At 41.2% G+C, this 19,972-nt stretch overlaps 1 protein-coding gene and 1 non-coding gene across 8 annotated transcripts in view; both read left to right on the top strand.

Annotated features, from left to right (window-relative positions):
* The window catches only part of MICU1 (mitochondrial calcium uptake 1), a 250,242-nt gene that overhangs the window by 221,941 nt on the left and 8,329 nt on the right, over positions 1–19,972 (top strand). For 5 of the 7 annotated variants that reach the window (XM_047072928.1, XM_047072929.1, XM_047072924.1 and 2 more), the window contains one exon: positions 3,102–3,237. In XM_047072928.1, the coding sequence (XP_046928884.1) occupies positions 3,102–3,237 (136 nt within the window). The remainder of the gene's footprint in view (positions 1–3,101; positions 3,238–19,972) is intronic. The other 2 variants (XM_047072927.1, XM_047072930.1) reach the window with 1 other exon arrangement.
* On the top strand, positions 4,220–4,325 carry LOC124507350 (U6 spliceosomal RNA). Its single transcript, XR_006961004.1, has one exon. It is a non-coding gene; the product is annotated as a U6 spliceosomal RNA (small nuclear RNA).

Raw genomic sequence — 19,972 nt, 5'->3', positions numbered from 1 at the left:
AGACACTTCTCTAAAGAAGACATCCAGATGGCCAACAGGCACATGAAAAGATGTTCAGCGTCGCTCCTTATCAGGGAAATACAAATCAAAACCACACTCAGGTATCACCTCACGCCAGTCAGAGTGGCCAAAATGAACAAATCAGGAGACTATAGATGCTGGAGAGGATGTGGAGAAACGGGAACCCTCTTGCACTGTTGGTGGGAATGCAAATTGGTGCAGCCGCTCTGGAAAGCAGTGTGGAGGTTCCTCAGAAAATTAAAAATAGACCTACCCTATGACCCAGCAATAGCACTGCTAGGAATCTACCCAAGGGATACAGGAGTACTGATGCATAGGGGCACTTGTACCCCAATGTTCATAGCAGCACTCTCAACAATAGCCAAATTATGGAAAGAGCCTAAATGTCCATCAACTGATGAATGGATAAAGAAATTGTGGTTTATATACACAATGGAATACTACGTGGCAATGAGAAAAAATGAAATATGGCCTTTTGTAGCAACGTGGATGGAACTGGAGAGTGTGATGCTAAGTGAAATAAGCCATACAGAGAAAGACAGATACCATATGGTTTCACTCTTATGTGGATCCTGAGAAACTTAACAGGAACCCATGGGGGAGGGGAAGGAAAAAAAAAAAAGAGGTTAAAGTGGAAGAGAGCCAAAGCATAAGAGACTGTTAAAAACTGAGAACAAACTGAGGGTTGATGGGGGTGGGAGGGAGGGGCGGGTGGGTGATGGGTATTGAGGAGGGCACCTTTTGGGATGAGCACTGGGTGTTGTATGGAAACCAATTTGTCAATAAACTTCATATAAAAAAAATAAATAAATAAATAAATAAAAACATAGACAAATCTAAAAGAGAGAAGCCATATACAATAGAATGCGTACTGCATGATTCCATTTTTGAAGTTCAAAACAAGCATAATTAAACTGTTTCTGTTTGAGGATGCATAAATAGGTAGTAAATAGATAGTGTTTTTAAAAAAAAAGAAAGAAAGAAAGAAATGAATCCCCTAAAAGTCAGAACAGTAATTAACACTGGGAAAAGGGGCTTACGACTGAGAAAGGGACATGTTGAGGGGAGAGAGGAAGGCTTCCAGGATGCTGAGAATAGCTCTTCCTTGACCTGAGTGGAGGTTCTCTGGTTGTTCATTTTTATAACAGCTTGTTGTACTCTTTTTGTTGTTGTTGTTGTTGTATATGGCTTTATTTGAAAATAGCACTGGGTTTTTTTGTTTGTTTTATTTATTTTTTTAATTTACATTCAAGTTAGTTATCATATAGTGCAACAATGATTTTAGGAGTAGATTCCCCATTTAGCCCATCCTCCCTCCCACAACCCCTCCAGTAACCCTCTGTTTGTTCTCCATATTTAAGAGTCTCTTATGTCTTGTCCCCCTCCTGTTTTTGTATTATTTTTGCTTCCCTTCCCTTATGTTCATCTGTTTTGTATCTTAAAGTCCTTATATGAGTGAAGTCATATGATACCTGTCTTTCCTAATTTCGCTTAGCATAATACCCTCTAGTTCCATCCACGTAGTTGCAAATGGCAAAATTTCATTCTTTTTTGATTGCCAAGTAATACTCCATTGTATATATATACCATATCTTCTTTATCCATTCATCCATTGATGGACATTTGGGCTCTTTCCATACTTTGGCTATTGTTGATAGTGCTGCTATAAACATTGGGGTGCATGTGTCCCTTCAAAACAGCATACCTGTAGTTTGTTGTACTCTTATGTTTTACTCAGCTTTCTATATGGTCATATTCCACAACAAAAAGTTTTTTAACTTCTATTGTTCTAGGGAAATTATAAAAGATCGTGTGACATATTTATACATACAGTATTTTAGTTCTTAGTCTGATTGATAAAATGAGAAAGATACCATAGACCCGAGTTGGGAGAATACCAGGAAAGAACTATGTATTGTCCATATTAAAGTTTCCTTGTTACTGAGTTCCCCATGTGGATTTCTGGGCCCTCTATTTTGGGGAAATGGAAATTGGAAGGGGAGCAGCACTAAGTAGAAGCCAGTCAACATCAGCAGTCCCTTTAAGGATCTGATGCTTCATTAAAAGGCATTCACCTTGATGTCTCCCCAGTGTTACCCACTTCTTAGAAACTATTCATTTCCATCACAGCGTGATGTGTGAGAAGTGGGAAATGGGCAAAGAGGACAAATCCTCCACCCTGTAAGGAGACTCCCTTGGGCCTAGTTATACAACTACTCTCTCTTGAGCCATCAGAGAAAGTCCCATTAGAGATCAGCAAATCTTGGAGCAGCTTTTGAAAAGAGCTCCATTCAGAGAATTTCATCCGATTAAAGTTAAGTGGCAAATTGCTTCGTTAGTAGCTTTTAGATTGACATAATGAACAGCTTCCCAACTGCTTGGGTTCTGCTAAATCCTGAAACCGTTCCCCTGCATATCACTGACTTCAGTGATTTTTTAATTGGCTTAAGCCTCAAAAAGCTTAGCTGGCCTAAGGGTAGATTATTAAAATGGACATCCTGATTCTAGTACAACTTAAGATAACATGTAACAGATCCAGGGGCTAGAGCTCATTTAAGAAGTGTCATAATAGATATTGTGACTAATTGGAGGGCACAGTTAGAAATATTTTTAGTAAAGATGTCCAGCCAACACTGTAAACAGCTTCACGTCGGATTTTACACGGGAAGGGAAAGCAATTAGCCAGCTTGCCTTTTTCAGGGTAGAATTCTAGAGTTGTGTTCCCTATACAAATTTGGCATTCTTTGACTAATTTGTTCAGTTTCTGTTCTAGACATAGCATAGTTTTGTTTTGTTTTGTTTTTTTAATCTATGTATTAAGAGAGAGCATATGCACACAAGTGAGGGAGAGGGGCAAAGGCAAGAGGGAGAGAGAGAATCTTAAGCAGACTCCATGCTCAGCACGGAGCCTGACACGGGGCTTGATCTCACAACTGTGGGATCATGACCTGAGTCAAAATCAAGAGTCAGACGCTTAACCGACTGAGCCACCCAGGCACCCGAAACATAGCATAAACTTCTGATTTATAGACATGAATAACCACCTAGTGCTCTGCATTTTGTGCTGCTTTTTGTTACAGGTTCCTGCCTTATCTCTCTTCTTTCAGGGTCTGACATTTCAGGAAGTGGAAAACTTCTTTACTTTCCTAAAGAATATCAATGATGTGGACACTGCATTAAGCTTTTACCATATGGCCGGGGCATCTCTTGATAAAGGTAATGAAACCCAGAAGTTTTTTCTTGAAGGTATAAATATTGAATCTGTAATCTGTTAGGTGACTCCTCCTTAACTGTGACGTGTGAGTTAACCCCTCCTTAACTGTGACGTGTGAGTTTTTCTTGACATTGTTTTTGATTTGTTTTGTTTTGTTTTGTTTTGTTTTGTTTTGTTTTGTTGCCATTGGATGAGCCTTGCATTTCACCCTGAGCGACCAAGCTCAGCAAATGTATTTTCTTGTGCTAAAGGCCACAGTCAAGGCAGATGCCCATCTTTAGAGACTTTGGAACTTCTCTCACTGGAACCAGAGTCATGATATACATATTATGAAACTAAAGTCAGCATGCGTTTCAACTCATTCTTTGGTGGGAAGCAATGGTTTGGTTTATTTCTTGTGTTAACTTGGGTTTTTTGGCTTTGTTTTTAAGATACAATTATGGCTCAGAATAGCACCCCCTATTGGCTTACCTCCTACACAGTCAGCTCCAGTTAGTACAGGCAATGTGAGAGAGCAGGAGAAGTGAAAACACTGCTTTTCCCCCAACATTTTATTATGAAAAATTTCAAACACTGGGGCTCCTGGGTGGCTCAGTCGGTTAAACATGCGACTTGGGTTCAGGTCATGATCTCACAGTTTGAGTTCAAGCCCCACATTGGGCTGTGTGCTGACAGCTCAGAGCCTGGAGCCTGGTTCAGATTCTGTGTCTCCCTCTCTCTGTGCCCCTCTCCCCCTCACACTCTGTCTCTCTCTCAAAAATAAATATTAAAATTGATTGAAACTTGTTTTATGGGCCCCAGATACAGTCAGTTTTTTGAAGAACATTTCAATACATTTGGAAAAAGTATATTCTGCACTTTTGAGTATAGTGTTGTAAAAATGTCAGGTCAAGGTGGTTGATAGTATTCAGATCTTCTAACTGACTTCTTTGTCTAGTTGCTCTTTCAGTTAGTGAGAGAAGGATGTTAAAATCTCCACATATCGTGCTTGCTTCCTCGGCACATACACTAAAATTAGACCAATACAGAGAAGATTAGCGTGGCCCCCGTGCAAGATGACATGTAAATTCATGAAGCATAAGGAAGGAAGGAAGGAAGGAAGGAAGGAAGGAAGGAAGGAAGGAAAGAAAGAAGGGAGGGAGGAAAGAAGGGAGGGAGGGAGGGAGGGAGGAAGGAAGGAAGGAAGGAAGGGAGGGAGGGAGGGAGGAAGGAAGGAAGGGAGGGAGGGAGGGAGGAAAGAAGGGAGGGAGGGAGGAAGGAAGGAAGGGAGGGAGGAAGGGAGGAAAGAAGGGAGGGAGGGAGGGAGGGAGGAAGGGAGGGAGGGAGGAAGGAAGGAAGGGAGGAAGGAAGGAAGGAAGGAAGGAAGGAAGGAAGGAAGGAAGGAAGGAAGTGAAGGAAGGAAGGAAGGAAGAAAAATCTCCACTGATAATGTGTGGATTTGTCCATTTTTCCTTTAAGTGATATCAGTCTTCGCATCATGAATTTTGAGCTCTGGCATTAAATGTACACACACATTGATTAGGATTATTATGCTTTCCTGATGAATCGATCCTATTATCATTAGAAATGTTCCCCTTTATCTTTAGTAAGACTCCTTTTCTTGAAATTTGCTTTTTCTGATATTGGTATGATTGCTCCAGCTTTTTTTATGGTTATTATTTGCATGATATGTCTTCCTTTACGTTGCACTTAATCTGTTTCTTTAGAGTGCACCACTTCTAGACATATTGTTGGACCTCCTGGCCTTTTAGGTGTATATATCTCTTTGCGTTTTTTATCTTAATGGTTTCTCTAGAAATTATAACATTTCACGGTTCACTTAAAGTTAATATTGTGCCACTTCAAGTGAAACGTCAGGGGCGCCTGGGTGGCTCAGTTGGTTAAGTGTCCCAATTCTTGATTTCAGCTCATGTTGTGATCTCAGGGTCGTGAGGTGGTCGGGAGACTGAGCCCCACATCAGGCTCCGTGCTGGGCATGGAGACTGTGTAAGATTCTTTCTCTCCCTCTGCCCCCCGCCCTCCGTTCATGCTTACACCATGCGCATGTGCAAGCACTTTCTCTCTCTCAAAAAAAAAAAAAAAAAGGAACTTGCAATAATACTGTTCCATTTACCATGGCCCTATGTTTCATGCTTTAGTTGTCATTTGTATTTCATCTGTGTATGTCATAATCCCTACAATACAACATGAGGATTTTTGCTTTGAACAGTTTTCTTTTAAGAAATTAGGAGAAAAATAATCTTTTATACTTATCCACTTTTACCATTTACTCATATTTACCACTTTGAGTACTTTTCATTTATTCCTGAATATCTAAATTTTTATCTGATACCACTTCTTATCAGTATGAAGAACTCATTTAGTCATTCCTTGTGGTACAGATCTACTAGCAATGAATTCTCTTAGATTTGGTTGATCTGACAATGTCTTTATTTCACTGTTGGGTACTACAATGTGTAAGTTTTAAACCTCTCCAAAACACTGACTGAGGTTTTATAAACACAGTCTTGCTTATTCGGCACTTTTTGGTGGATTCCTTAAGATTTTCTAATATAAGATGATGCCATCTGCAAATGGAGATTATTTTACTTCTTCCTTTCCAAACTGAATCCTTTTACTTCATTTTCTTAATCCACAGCTTTTTTTGTTTCTTTATTTTATTTTTTGAGAGAGAGACCAGGCCCAAGTGGGGGAGGAGCAGAGAGAGAGAGGGAGACACAGAATCCGAGACAAGCTCCAGGCTGTGGACTGTAAGCACAGAACCTGATGCAGGGCTTGAATTCACGAACCCTGAGATCATGACCTGAGCCAAAGTTGGATGCTTAACCGACTGAGCCACCCAGGCTCCCCATAATCCACAGCTTTTTTGAAAAACAGTTGCTTATTTGCTTTTTTGTTTATTTAAAATAATACCTCTTCTGACTTTTGTAGAATCCCTTGAAAAAAATTAATGATATCACGGAGGGTATGTATGTATGTGTAATATCACAGGGTTATTTCTCTAGAATAGCTTTGGTTCTATTGCTCTGTTTCACAAAACGGATCGGACAGCATCTGACTATCCAAAGATAGAAGACTTAAAGTGATCACTTATTGTAAAATAAAAATTAATAAGTTCCTCTTTATATTTGCATGCCTTTTTTGAAGAGCTCAACTAAAGACAGTAGAATTGCTTTAAAGAACAGTTATCTAGGATGAATCACTGTCTGTGTTAAAATTATATGGTATATAAAATAGAATGATTCAGAGTAGTGGTGGCAAAGGAAAGTTCAACCTAGTGGTTAAAAAAAAAATAGTGTTTCTTTCAAATGACTTCAGGCCATTTCCTGGGATGTTTAGTCTCCATATAATCCATGCCTCATTATCCTTGCTATTTAATAGAGGCAGTATTACAAATTATATAGTCACATCTAACATCCAGATATATGTTTGGCTTTGAGATGTATGATATTTAGCATTTGTTTTGACTTCTTGGTTTGTTTTATCTATGTAACTTTGGATCCCTGAGTGCAAAACGATAGCTATCTAGGAGAAACTGGCCTAGATTCATACTAAGTAGCAGGGAGAAGCCAAGTGAATTCATTTCCTAGGGCTGCCATAACAAATTACCACAAACATGGGGATTTAAAAAACAGAAATTTACTCTCCCACAGTTCTGAAGGCCACAAATCCAAAGTCAAGATGTTAGCAGAGCCATGCCCCCTCTGAAGGCTCTAGGGGAGAGTCCTTCCTTGCCTTTTCTGGTTCATTGCGGTTCTGGTCACTCCTTGGCTTGTCTTCACATAGCCTTCCCCTCCTTCTCCTTCCATATCTTTCTTCCGTATATCTCTTGAAAGGGCATTTGTCATTGGATTTAGGGCCCACTTGGGTAATTCTTAGCCCAGATCTCATCTCAAGATCTTTAATTTAATTACATCTACAAAGACCCTCCTTCCAAACAGAGTCACATTCACAAATTCTAGGGGTTAAGATGTGGACATATCTTTTAGGGGGTCACTATTCAACCCACTGTAACTACCAAGAACTAAATATCACCCATATGTAGTCCACAAAGTAAAAACAAAATGGTTGGGGGGGGACGGGGGACGCAGTGAATTTAAATTACTTTGAGAATATTTGTATTGTCTGTTTGAAAGCTTAAATTTTTTTAGAAACCCAATTATGCTGTTTACCTGGGTAACTTCTATTTAGCTTTCAAGTCTCAATTCAAATGTCACTTCCTCAGAGAGGCCTTCCCTAACTACTCCACATAAATTATAAACACTAACTATATTGTCTGTTGTTCTTATAATTTAAAAAAAAAAAGAGGCATTAGGCTAAAATCTTCTGCCTTTACTATTATCATCAATTCCTATCCATAAATTATGGACAAAGGCTTTAATTTCCACAAATATGGCTAATCAGACAGAGACCACTAACGACAATATATTTTATATGATAGGTGCTCAATAAATACTTACTGAGTTATTCACCACCTATCCAGAAGCTAAAAAAAAACTGCATTATCCTTGGTTTCTTGCTCTCTCTCCCCTGCATTCATTTTTTCAGTAAATCTTTGTCTCTCTACTTCCAAAGCATATCCTGCCTCTGACTCCATTTCTCCATCTCCCCTGCTAAAGCCCTAGTCTGTCTATCCAGGCTGACAGGGTTCCATATGTCATGGCCCTTGTATACTCTCTGAGTCCATCAAATATCACTTTCTTCTCAGTTCACTCCCCTCCACATTGTTCTTTGTTTATTTTCTAAATATACCAAGTTCATTCCCACCTGAAGGCCTTTGTTATAGCTGTTCCTTCACCTCAAGTGCTCTTTCCCGTGATCTCTGTGTCTTTGGGCCCCTGTGATTCAGTTTTCATATAACTCACTTCCTTCCCATTCTAAAGTAACTCCATCAGCCTGTGTCATAGTAATTGTCACTACTTGATATTTTCTCATGTGTTTATGTGTTTTGTTATCTGACTCTGCTTATTAGCATGCTTATCTGTCTTGTTCATGGATATATTCCCTATGCCTAGGACAATACCTGGGATACAGTATACATTTTACACATATTTGACCAATAAATGAATAAGTTAATAAACATATTGATGGATATAAATAAGACATTGGATCTCGAGCCAATAAACCCTCAACTTTCACAATAGACCCAGAGAGCAAACTCATGCTATTAATTCATTGTGTTCTTCTGTAATCCCTATCTTTTAATTTGGCATATATTTCACCTTCTTGGACACCTAAAGGGGTGATACCAGTCATGTTAACTGTTTATGTACCAGCACGTGCATGGAAAGACTAGTGTGTGTTCAGCCATCCTTGCCAAGTTCCCTCACCCTGCCAGATGTGCCTATCCTCAGTAGCCTTTCCTTGTACTTTCCCCTTTGCTTTCAAACCTTCCTAATCCTGGCAGTCCTACTAGTGATGTTTCCACTGGTTTGAGCTCTACCCGAATTCTCCCTCTGCAGAATCATGTGATTTTACTGCTAAGATGAAACTTGGAAGAAGGGTAGTAAAGTGTCCTGGTTAAGAACACAGGTTCTGAAGTCATATTGTCTGGGTTTTAAGCTCAGCTCCATCATTAAGCTAGCTGAGTTGCTCTGGGCATTTTCTAAATTCAGTCTCTATGTTTTTAAAATCAGGATAATGACACCTACCTCATAGGTTATTAAACTTGTACCTATCATGCAGTGACTGTTTAATAAACGTCAGCTGCTTTCATTATGAAGTTGATGTAAACCAGTTAGGTGTGGTTCTCCACTTGTTCAACTAGCAGCACAGATACTGTGCTGGGTTCTACCCTCGAGAAGCTCGAAGTTTTGTAGAGGAGAACGATAAGTATACAAGCTTTGCCAGTTTGGTGTGATAAGTCATGATTAGCCATAAGATTGAACGTGGATACTTTTAATACTTTCCCCACCATACCAGGAGTGGGGAAAGAGTGGGTCAGGGGTAGAGACAGGATACTTTGGTCTGCCTGCGGCTCATAGTCTCAGCTGCCTTCATTTTTTCCCAAAAGGTTAGGACCTTCAGAAATTGGCTCCTTTTAGAGGCCCTGGCACTGTCTCTTCCTTGGCTATTTTAGAGCTTGCAACCCTGTCTTTAGACATAATTTAGCACAGAATTTCCCAAACAGCACTGTGAAGAACACTATTTACTGCAATATGTTAATGGTTCTGTGGGTTTAAAAAAAAAAAAAAAGTTCCATGGTTCAAGTAAGTTTGGAGAATGCAGAATTTCTTCCTGCAGCACTACTCCTGCCAACTCTTTAATATGCTAATGTGCATTATTAATCTCCAAGAGAGCCACAGAGTTCCCAAACTTGATTTGCTCCAAAATGTCTTTTAACAACTTGCAGAGCTAATGGTCTTCAGAACAGTTTGAGAACCCAGGCGGGTGGCAACTACAGATTCACAACATGACAGCATGATCCAATCCCTCCAGAGTAAAAATAAGTAATTTCATTGAGGCTGTTTCTTTAGTTCTGCGTGGCCCATGTGGGAATAACACCTCCCAGGCAAGTGTGAAATGTCCTTGGTGAATTCTGACCATTTGAAGAAAGAACCTTTTTCCATGAAATAGTGTGTGTCTTCACAATAGGTCATCTCTTGTTTAGCACTTAAGAGGAAGTGGTTCTATTGCTTATTCGTGCACATACTGGGCGTAAAATTAGATATATAACCTCTCAGAGTGCTGTCTGAATGATTTACCTACACTGCTGAAGAAGGTAATGAAAAACTGAACACAACTTCTTCCCTGATGACATCCTCTGATGGAAAAGTTAGAAATTGAATTGGAGCTCTAGAATGAGCTATGGTTTGTATAACATCAAATAGTCTTACTTTTGGTGCGCCTGGCTGGCTCAGTGGGTGGAGCGCGTGACTCTTGACCTCAGGGTCATGAGTTCAAACCCCGTGTTGGGTGTGAAGCCCACTTAATAAAAAAAAAAAAAAAGAGAGAGAGAGAGAGAGAGAATATTCTAACTCTTGCCAAGAGAATAAAAGGTTTCCAGGTATGGCGAAACCCCATTATAGAGCACCTCGGGATATTATAGATTTGGTAAACCTGTAGGTAGAGTTGTGTCCCCTGTGTACTTTGAACTATAACACAGGAAAATAATCGCACAAATATAGTCCATGGGCTTTACTACTCATGCCCTACTTGGATTGAAAATCATAATTTATGACATGGTTGTCCTTTTTTTTTTTTTTTAATTTTTTTAAGTTTATTTTTATTTATTTTGAGAGAGAGATAGAGAGCAAGCTGGGGAGGGGCAAAAGGAGGGAGATAGAATCCCAAGTAGGCTCCACACTGTCAGCACAGAGCCTGAGGCAGGGCTTGGACTCACAAACCATGAGATCGTGACCTGAGCCAAAGTCAAGATCAGACACTTAACCGATTGAGCCACCTAGGCACCCCCTTAATTTCTTTTAATTTTTCTTTTTTGAGAGAGAGAGTGTGAGTGACGGAGGGGCAGAGAGAGAGGGAGACAGAGGATCCCAAGTGAGCTTTCGCTGAGAGGAGCGAGCCCAGGTCTCGAACCCACAAACCATGAGATCATGACCTGAGCCACAGTCAGACACTCAACCAACTGAACCACCCAGGTGTCCTGTCCTTAATTTTTTATAGTCATTCTATACATACATTTTACCTTATTGTCTGACAGTCAAGAGAATAACTAATAAAGCCTGTAGCATAATTCCTACAGGATGCTCTTTGCATCCCCAGGTATTTTTTTGAAGTATCAGTCATATCAAATGATCTCAGTTACCTTTATCTCCAAAGTGACCTGGATGGCATAGATGACCTTTAAGAATCTTTGTGGCTTTGATATTCTTTGAGCCTATTATTTTGAATGAGTAAAGGAATCTTAGTCTTTTGGTGTTTAGGTCCCTACTGGGTTGTTGGGGAAGTTAGAAATTAGTAATGGAGTAAATTCTAACACACAACAAACTCCTGTATTCTGAACAACTATCTTTAACAGATAAGCTGCCACTCTCTCCTGAGCCCTAAGAATCCTATAGCATTGTCATTTTGAGGACTACAAGGCCATCACACATCTGGAACGCTAACAGCAACTATCATTTCATTGCAGCTTCTGTCTGCCAGTCATAACTCTAAGTGCTTTTTGGACATTATCTCTCTTAATCCTTAAGACCTGAAAGGTAGTTGGTATTATCCCCCATTTTGTGGGTAAGGAAATATAAAATAAAGTGGCTTGCTCATTGTTACCCAGCTAAGGACATAGAGCCAGGATTCAAGCTCAGGCCTCTCTAATCCCAAAGTCTGTATATCCCTTCCACACCATCATGTTGTCTCTCAGTATTTCCCAAAATGCTGCTGGAATTTGAAACTCTTTGCTGAAACACAACCCTGAAGGCAGTGAAGTTTCACCATTTTGAACCATCCTTTTAAGTAGCTTAGGAAAGACAGGGTCTAGACTATTTATTTCCAGTTCCCTGTGACTAAGAGTAGAACACAGTCCTTTTGGTAAACTATGGCATTTTGGAGTCAGTGCCCTTCTCTCGAATATGAAATGTGACATGACATTTTCCCTCCGCAGTTGTCTTGTCTGTTCAGGGCCAGGCTCTGCAGACATCCTCTGACATCTGTAGTGCATCCCTTATAGTGACATAGACTCTTAGAGTCGTTGTCTAATCTAGCTTCTTACCCCACATAGGAATGTCTTCTAGACACAGGTGTTCTTCACCTTTCTAACCATACTACTCTTCATGCAGAAACCAACACACAGAAGCCTAAAGTCACTTAAATAAGGTCATGTAACAAGAAAACAGAAGAGGAGGACACGTGTGTGTATACTACACTGGCTGGTTCACCACATTGAAACATAGGATATACAGATGTGGACCTGTCAGATTCTAATAACCACCTCTACTCATTGGTGTGGCAATGCTTTGTTACACTTTTAGACACTGTCCTAACATCTAGCATTTATCGACAGTTAAGTATATGCATGAAATTTGGAAGTATGAATTTTGGTTTTAAATTTTTTTTTTCAACGTTTATTTATTTTTGGGACAGAGAGAGACAGAGCATGAACGGGGGAGGGGCAGAGAGAGAGGGAGACACAGAATCGGAAACAGGCTCCAGGCTCTGAGCCATCAGCCCAGAGCCTGACGCGGGGCTCGAACTCACGGACCGCGAGATCGTGACCTGGCTGAAGTCGGACGCTTAACCGACTGCGCCACCCAGGCGCCCCTGAATTTTGGTTTTAAACTCAAACTCGAGTTTGAGTCCCTGCTATTCATTAGCTTTGTGGCCTTGAACTTAAGTTCTCAAAGCCTCAGTTTCCTGATCTGTAGAATGGTGATAATAGAATATCACTTTGGGGCTATTGTGACAGTTAATGAGACAATACTGTATTAGTATACCAGATTGAAAGTACAGCTGTACCTGGATGCCTGTTCTGGTTTTCAACCCCTAGATATTGTCTTTCTTCTGCCTGTTTATCTTATTAAGGAGCTTATAGACTGGAAACAATCTATCCCAATATCGGAACTGAGCAAAAAGTTATTAAACAAAAAAGAAAAAGGGGGCACCTGGGTGTCTCAGTCAGTTAAGCAACCGACTCTTGATTTTGGCTCGGGTAATGGTCTCACAGTTCATGAGTTGGAGCCCCGCATTGGGCTCTGCACTGACAGCACAGAGCCTGCTTGGGATTCTCTCTCTCTCTGCCCCTCCCTTGCGTGTACATGCACATGCTCTCTCTCCCTCTCTCTCTCTCAAAATAAATAAATAAACTTTTAAAAATTAAAAAATAAATCTACTTTAAAAAAATAAAAAGATTACCCTAGGAACTCATGGGGCTTACTTTTGTTCTCTTAGGAAGTAGTATCTACTGCTTTTTTCAGTCACTTTTGAGATTCATATCAGTTTAGAAGTTATAAGTCATTAGCTTCTCCTAAGATTCATCATTCATCCCCAAATTCTTGAGACCATTGCTTTCAGCAGGCATTAATCTTACTTAAATTCTCTCTTCCTAGGAATATCTAACCCCTGTTAACATCTCTACTGTCCTCAGCATTCAAGGGGGAGTTTTCACTAGACCATAAAATTTTGAGGACAATGAACCTTGTTTTCCACATCTTTGTGTCCTGCTCTGATCCTAGAACAATTCTTTATATATAGTAGATGTTCATTTAATGTTGAATAAACAGATGAATTAATTCTACTGGTCATATCCTGGACAGGATGCGGAAATGCTCTATTAAAAGCCTAGTGTGATGGGGAGAGTGATAGAGAACTGTATCACCCTTCCATGTCATTCATTTTCTTGATCCCACGGTCAAGTCACTTCTCTGACCCTCAGGTTAGAGTGATACTAAATATCTCCAAAAGTTCTTCCAGATTTGAAATTCTTGCACTCTAATTAAATCAGTTTTTTACTGAATGTAGTAATGTTTTAATGGACATGTTATAGCCTAAAGTTATATCCAAATTTGTGTGAAAATGAACTAACATAATTATCAGTCACATTGGAAATCAGAGCAGTGCTGTTCAATTCCCAAAAGCAGGGTGGCAGTTTTAATTTATTTTCTTGTTAAGAAATTTAAAACTTAATTAGACTTTGGCCAGTGTATCTAAAGATCTAATTTGTGGAACTTGGTAGAGTAGTTGCAGAAGAGTGATAGTTCTGTAAAAGGTCCCTAAAATGAGCACAGCTGTATATGAAGTATGATTCCAGGAACCTCAGAAGGACATTCCCAACCATAAATACCTTCTCCACTTCGCTTTCGTGCTGCATAACACAATAATACAAATTTAGCAGCTTAAAACAACACCTATTCATTACCTCAGTTTCTATGAGTCAGAGTCTGGGCACAGCACAGCTGGCTTCTCCGCTCGGGTCCTAACAAGGTTTCAAGTGTAACAGGTGTCAGAAGGGCTGTGTTCTCATCTGCCGGTCAGGGCCCTCTTCTACACTTTTTTAGGTTCTTGGCAGAATTCCGTTTCTTTCGGCTGTAGGACTTTTCCTTGCTGGCTGCCAGCTGGGGATCACTCTCAGGGGGCCGCTGCAGTTCCTTGCCCTGTGACCCCCTCCCCTTACAACATGGCAGCTCACTTCTTCACAGCCAGCAAGAGACTCTCTTTCCCCAGTATGCTGAATTGCATTCTTTTATTATATAATTGTAATCTTGGGAGTGACCATCCCATTACTTTTTCCATATAAACTAAGCTAATCCCACAAGTGGTATCCCATTATATTCACAGATCCTGCTCTCATTCAAGGAGAGGAGATTAGAGAGGATATATATTTACCAGACGGTGGGCATGTTGAGGACTGTCTCAGAATTCTGCCCACCACACCAGCCGTAATTCCAGAAATTCACACCTTTACGTTCATTCTTTGAAGACTTCTGAAGATCTGGACATTTTAACTGATTTAAGCCATGTTATCTAAAAAATAATATGGCAGCCATAAAATTTTAGTGTGAGAAGGGAGCTTGGAAATCATTTAAACCCTTCCTTTGGGGGCACCTGGGTGGCCCAGTCGGTTAAGTGTCTGGCTCTTGGTTTCCGTCCAGGTTACAATCTCATAGTTCAGTTCGTGAGTTCAAGACCCTCGTGCAGAGCCTGCTTGGAATTCTCTCCCTCTCTCTCTCTCTCTCCCCCCCTCATGCGCATGCTGTCTCTCAAAATAAATAAAAAACTTTTAAAAAGTATATAAATAAATCCTTCCTTTATTGTTATCTCTTCATTTACACATGAAGGAAATGGCTTGCTCAGATCACAGCTAGTGTGACACAAAACTGAGAGCAGAGATTCGGGTTCACTGACTTTCATACCGTTGTTCTCTTTGGTACAGGGCACCCACTGCTGGAGAAACCTAGAGAATTTTGTAGGAGACTCAGTGCTTATATGTGAAAGTGGAAATAGGGAAAAGTTCACAGCAAACCATATGAGAGAACATCCCCCAGACAGGCGTAGCATAAAAGCGGGAGTAGGAATGTCACAAAGATGTGTGGGGAACAGGTTATGTGGAAAAAAGCTCCTATTTTATAAATTCTCTTAAAGTTTGTGGGAGGCAAGCCCTGCGCTTCAGCTCATCATTGCATTTTGTGAAAAACGTTTATATGTGAAGAGGAATGTTGGCCAGGATTCCATTCATTTAAGACAGAGTCATCAGTGTTTAAAATTATTCATGATGAAGGCAAGGAAGCTCAAGTTCTGAAAGAAATATTTGCTTTATGAGGCAGTTTCTCTGCAGAGACTTCATTTATCTTCCCAAATTTAAAGTCACTTAGCAATTCTAAAGATTGATTCTGACTTAACTACATTACTTTGAATATATTGTGATTTAGTAAAATTATATAAGTGCCCCAAGGAGGAAGAGCACTGCTCTGGGGATTCATGATTACCAGTGGGAGAAAGAGGAGTGTGGGGATAGGATAAACTGCCCCAAATCCACATAAATAGATGAGTAAGGACAAAATGGGCCAACATTCCATCCCACTGGGAAAAGAATCAGAAAGAAATTCCACCAACTAAGGAAGTATAGAGACTAGTATTTATTGCAAGCCCTGCTTTTGGGGGGACTTTAAGGGTTGCTGCCCTTAGAAGCCTCTGAAGCTTTCATAAAGCACTTGTAAAGGTGGACAGTATTTCGCCTTTTATATAATTTCAGCAAGCCAAATTAAAAAAAAAAATTTTTAATGTTTATTCATCTTTGAGAGAGAGAGAGAGAGAGAGAGAGAGACAGAGGGTGAGTGGGGGAGGGGCAGAGAAAGAGGGAGACACCGAATCCGAAGCAGGCTCCAGGCTCTGAGCTGTCAGCACAGAGCCCAACACGGGGCTCGAACTCACGAACCGTGAGATCATGACCTGAGCCGCAGTTGAACGCTTACCCGACTGAGCCACTCAGGCGCCCCTCAGTAAGCCAAATTTTAAATATATCAGTTGCTCTGTCTTTAGCTATCAGAGATCCAGACTCTGTTGAAGCTGACGACTGTAGTCCACCAAGGAAGTAACTTTGTAAGCGGAAGGGGAATAAAAGGTGCCTCCACCTCAAGATGGAGGTTAGGATAAATTAGGCACTGGTTAAATGAACGATGTATCCCATCGGTAGAGTACTGTGCAGCTGTTAAAAAAGAAACTGTGTCTGTACTGGTATGGAATTCTTTCTAAGATACGTTGTTGAACGAGAAAAGCAAAACCATATATTTAGTATACTACCGTTTTAGGAGGAAGAAATTAAAAATGAATATTTGATTTTATATCCATATTTCTGGGAAAACTAAAGATATTGGTTGCCTCTGGACAGCTAGGTAAATGTATTACCTAATGAAAAGTGACTTTTTCAAATAGAAAGAATGAAACTTTAAAGAGTCAAAGGCAAAAGCATGAATATGGGAAATTGGTCTCCAAATAAGAACTGGCTTTGGTTATACAGGTTTCCTTGCAAACAGCCTTGACTGGCCCTCTGTAAAATCTGTCGTGATGTTCTCACCACCCTCTTGTGCTTTCTGTTCTAGCTCCCTAGTCAGGTGTTAGCATCCCTTCATGCTTTCAGTACTTTATTCAGACTGACTTCCCCACCTCCCACCCCACATCACCCACTACCACACATGCACAAGTCTGGAGAGTCGTCTCTTTAATCCTTTAGAATTAAAAATGTACCTCCTCCCAAATATACACTATTCGACTGTAATCCATGTGTCTATCAATATGTCTGATATTTTTCCTATTCACTTCTCAATCTTAATGATATATATGGTCTCCACTACTAAACTGTGTGTGTCAGCTGAAATCCCTACCTAACGGTGCTGGTAGAAATGCTTGGCTTTTGTGGACAAAATATGATGAGGATTTTTTTTTAATAATTTTTTTTATTAATTTTTTTTTAATGTTTATTTTTGAGACAGAGAGAGACAGAGCATGAACGGGGGAGGGTCAGAGAGAGAGGGAGACACAGAATCTGAAACAGGCTCCAGGCTCTGAGCTGTCAGCACAGAGCCTGACGTGGGGCTCGAACTCACAGACCGTGAGATCGTGACCTGAGCCGAAGCCGGACGCTTAACCGACCAAGCCACCCAGGCGCCCCTGATGAGGATTTTTGACGAAGCCAGATACAATGATGGGTAATGGCAATAAACCTTACTGTAAAGCAGTTGGTACTAGATTAAGCATGTAAGCCCATGGAAGCAGTCGTCTGGGCTGATGCTCTGAGGTTCAGAAAACCTGACTGCGGGTTTTCTCTGTGTTATGTGCTCGTATTCAGGAGCCAAGACCACCAGCAGCACCTCTGGCGAGTGGGCGACCTGAGCACGCAGAGGGGGTCAGCCTGCCTGCAGCTTCAGAGCACCATGCAGGACAGGGAACTGTTACCGTGTTCATTATTAGTGTGCCGCATTGCTCTTGGCTCCTTAAATTGCTAGTTCCCTTGAATGCTGTCCTTCCCGCCTCCCCTGCCCTCCAGAATCAGGTTGAAATGTGTATGTTGTATTAGCCAAAGTTATCTTGGAAGAAGATACAAAATAAAGGACAAGTGTCTTTAAGGGAAAACCCTTCCCCCTATCGCCACCCCCCAACCCCAAAGCCATCTAGGGACTGACTTAAGAAACTAAGGCATCTGTATCATCATCCTTTCCAGGGCTGAAGCAGAAATGTCTCCTCCCCTCACTTAACCTTGGCAGTCGCAAGCCAGCTTTTCATTTTCTCTGCTGCAGTCCAGGAAGGCAGGAATAATCACATGGCCACACAGCTAGAGACTGTCAGCCCAACTTGGCGTATCACCTTTCCAAACACCTTTGCAATTAGGAAGAGACAGGCAGCTCCTAACTGGGTCATGCGCTTCATAGCTGTATCTGTGCATTAGAGGCGACCGTGGGGAAGAACTCCCGGGGCCGCCTCTGTTGTACATGTTTTTCGTTGGGTTGCAGTTTAATAAACCTTTTAAGTTGTCCCTGAAATCATCAGTGTAAGTTCCAAGGGAATGCTCATGTCTTCCAACATGTAGGGCAATCAGAGCTGTGATCAAACTATAATGCTGACTCCTCACACCCCCCAGCTATTCAGTTATTCACCCCCACCCGCTAGGACTGAGCACTCTCCAGTTCAGCATTTCTTTCATCTGAGTTGTCTCTGTTCATTAGGGTGACACGTTCATGGGGGAACTAGTATTGTCCACATAAGGGTTCAAGTAGACCCAGTGTGTATGGGGAAAATATCATCGGGCTGTAAGTCAAGAGACCTAGATTCTAGACATAGTTCTGCTGCCAGCTAGCTGTGTGACCCTGGGCGGGTTTTTAACTTCTCTAGATTTCACACTTTTCTCTGAGGCTTCCTCTAGTTCTACGATTATCTGATTCCAAGTGGGTATCTGGGCCCTTATCCCTCCAGAACTCTCCCTTCTTCTGTTTGACTGTTGTGGTAAATAATTTTATGTAACGTAGCTTCTGACGTTATAGTCACACAGACTCAGCGTATGTTCTTTCTACTGTTGAATTGTCCAGTTATGGACCATGCCAGAGAGTAAACTGGGGACCTGGCACAACTCGGATTCTGCCTGGACTTTCCAAAAGGCTGAAGGATACCCCGTTTTTGAGAGCCAGTTGAGCCCACTTCTGCCCTATCCCAACCTAGTAGAAATCACCCAATCTCAAGTCCATCTGCTGTTCAGGCAGCCGGGCCACACTTGTTCCACATTTGGAAACATAGACCTTCTCCAGGGTGAGTTCATGTTCCATGTGGACATCTTTCAGATTAGAAACTAGAATCCCAGCCATCAATCAATTAGCATCATCACACGAGAGAGACCCAGATTCCAATACCAATACCTGGTCTACATGGGGAGGTCAGACCTGGGCGGGGCGCTGGGGGTGGAGAGATGTTCTGCTTGCTGTGATTTAATTATGACTTCCTGGTTCGGGGATGTGGAAGCAAATATGAATAAGCCAGCTCTCAGGACCAGCTCTCAAGCACATGGCTTGTAATCTGCTGTCACCCCGCTTGTCCCAAGAGCTCTCAGTTTGACCGTTCACCAGCTAGTCAAATATTTGTTTCCTCCACTGCTCTGATTCACACCCCTGGGACCTGAGGGTCTTGGATGGGGAAAGGGCACCCCAGCTAGGTTGTTTGCTGGCTGCTAGCATCCCAGTGATTTGAGTTACAATGACTCAGCAGCCCTGGTTTTTCCCCCTATAGTACAAATGGTGTCAGAGCCCTCTCCAAGTGAGATGGAATGTAATCTCTAACTGTTCTGTCAAGAGGTGGCATTTGGAATGAGGCATTCCTGCTGATGGCCTCCCAAGGCCCCTATTCTACAACCACTTAGTACCTCTTTAATGAGTTTTTCACTAAAAATTGTCAAGAGTTCTCACTGACATCCTTGGATATTATTATTTTAGTTAATGGCTTATTTAGAGGAAAAGGCCTGTCTTCATGGGGAGAAGGATGGGCACGTGAATATCAAGAGGAATCAACATTAGGCACTCTGCCCTGAGAGAATGGAAGGAACTGGGAAAGAGAAAAAGAGGCTAGTCATCAGTGATGATGGAAGTTTGGGATTGATGTGAAATGCAGGAAAAGGAATGGTTAATAAACAAGTGCTCCTGTTTATCTAATACTAAACAGGTTTTGATCCATTTCTTAGAATACATTTCTCAGAACATACTGCAAAGGGTAATTCTCAGGCACAGTTTGAGAGCATCCAGTTTCTTCTGATCTGATTCTGTTTCCACTGGGCAATCTTCTGAGGCGAATTGAGTTTCCTTCATAGATTTT

The sequence above is a fragment of the Lynx rufus genome, unplaced genomic scaffold (genome assembly GCF_022079265.1).
Source record: "Lynx rufus isolate CCGP_SWC_20201006 ecotype Redwood Valley unplaced genomic scaffold, mLynRuf1.p SCAF_11, whole genome shotgun sequence".
NCBI classification, from domain to species: domain Eukaryota; kingdom Metazoa; phylum Chordata; class Mammalia; order Carnivora; family Felidae; genus Lynx; species Lynx rufus.
This window is presented reverse-complemented; position numbering and strand designations above follow the sequence as displayed.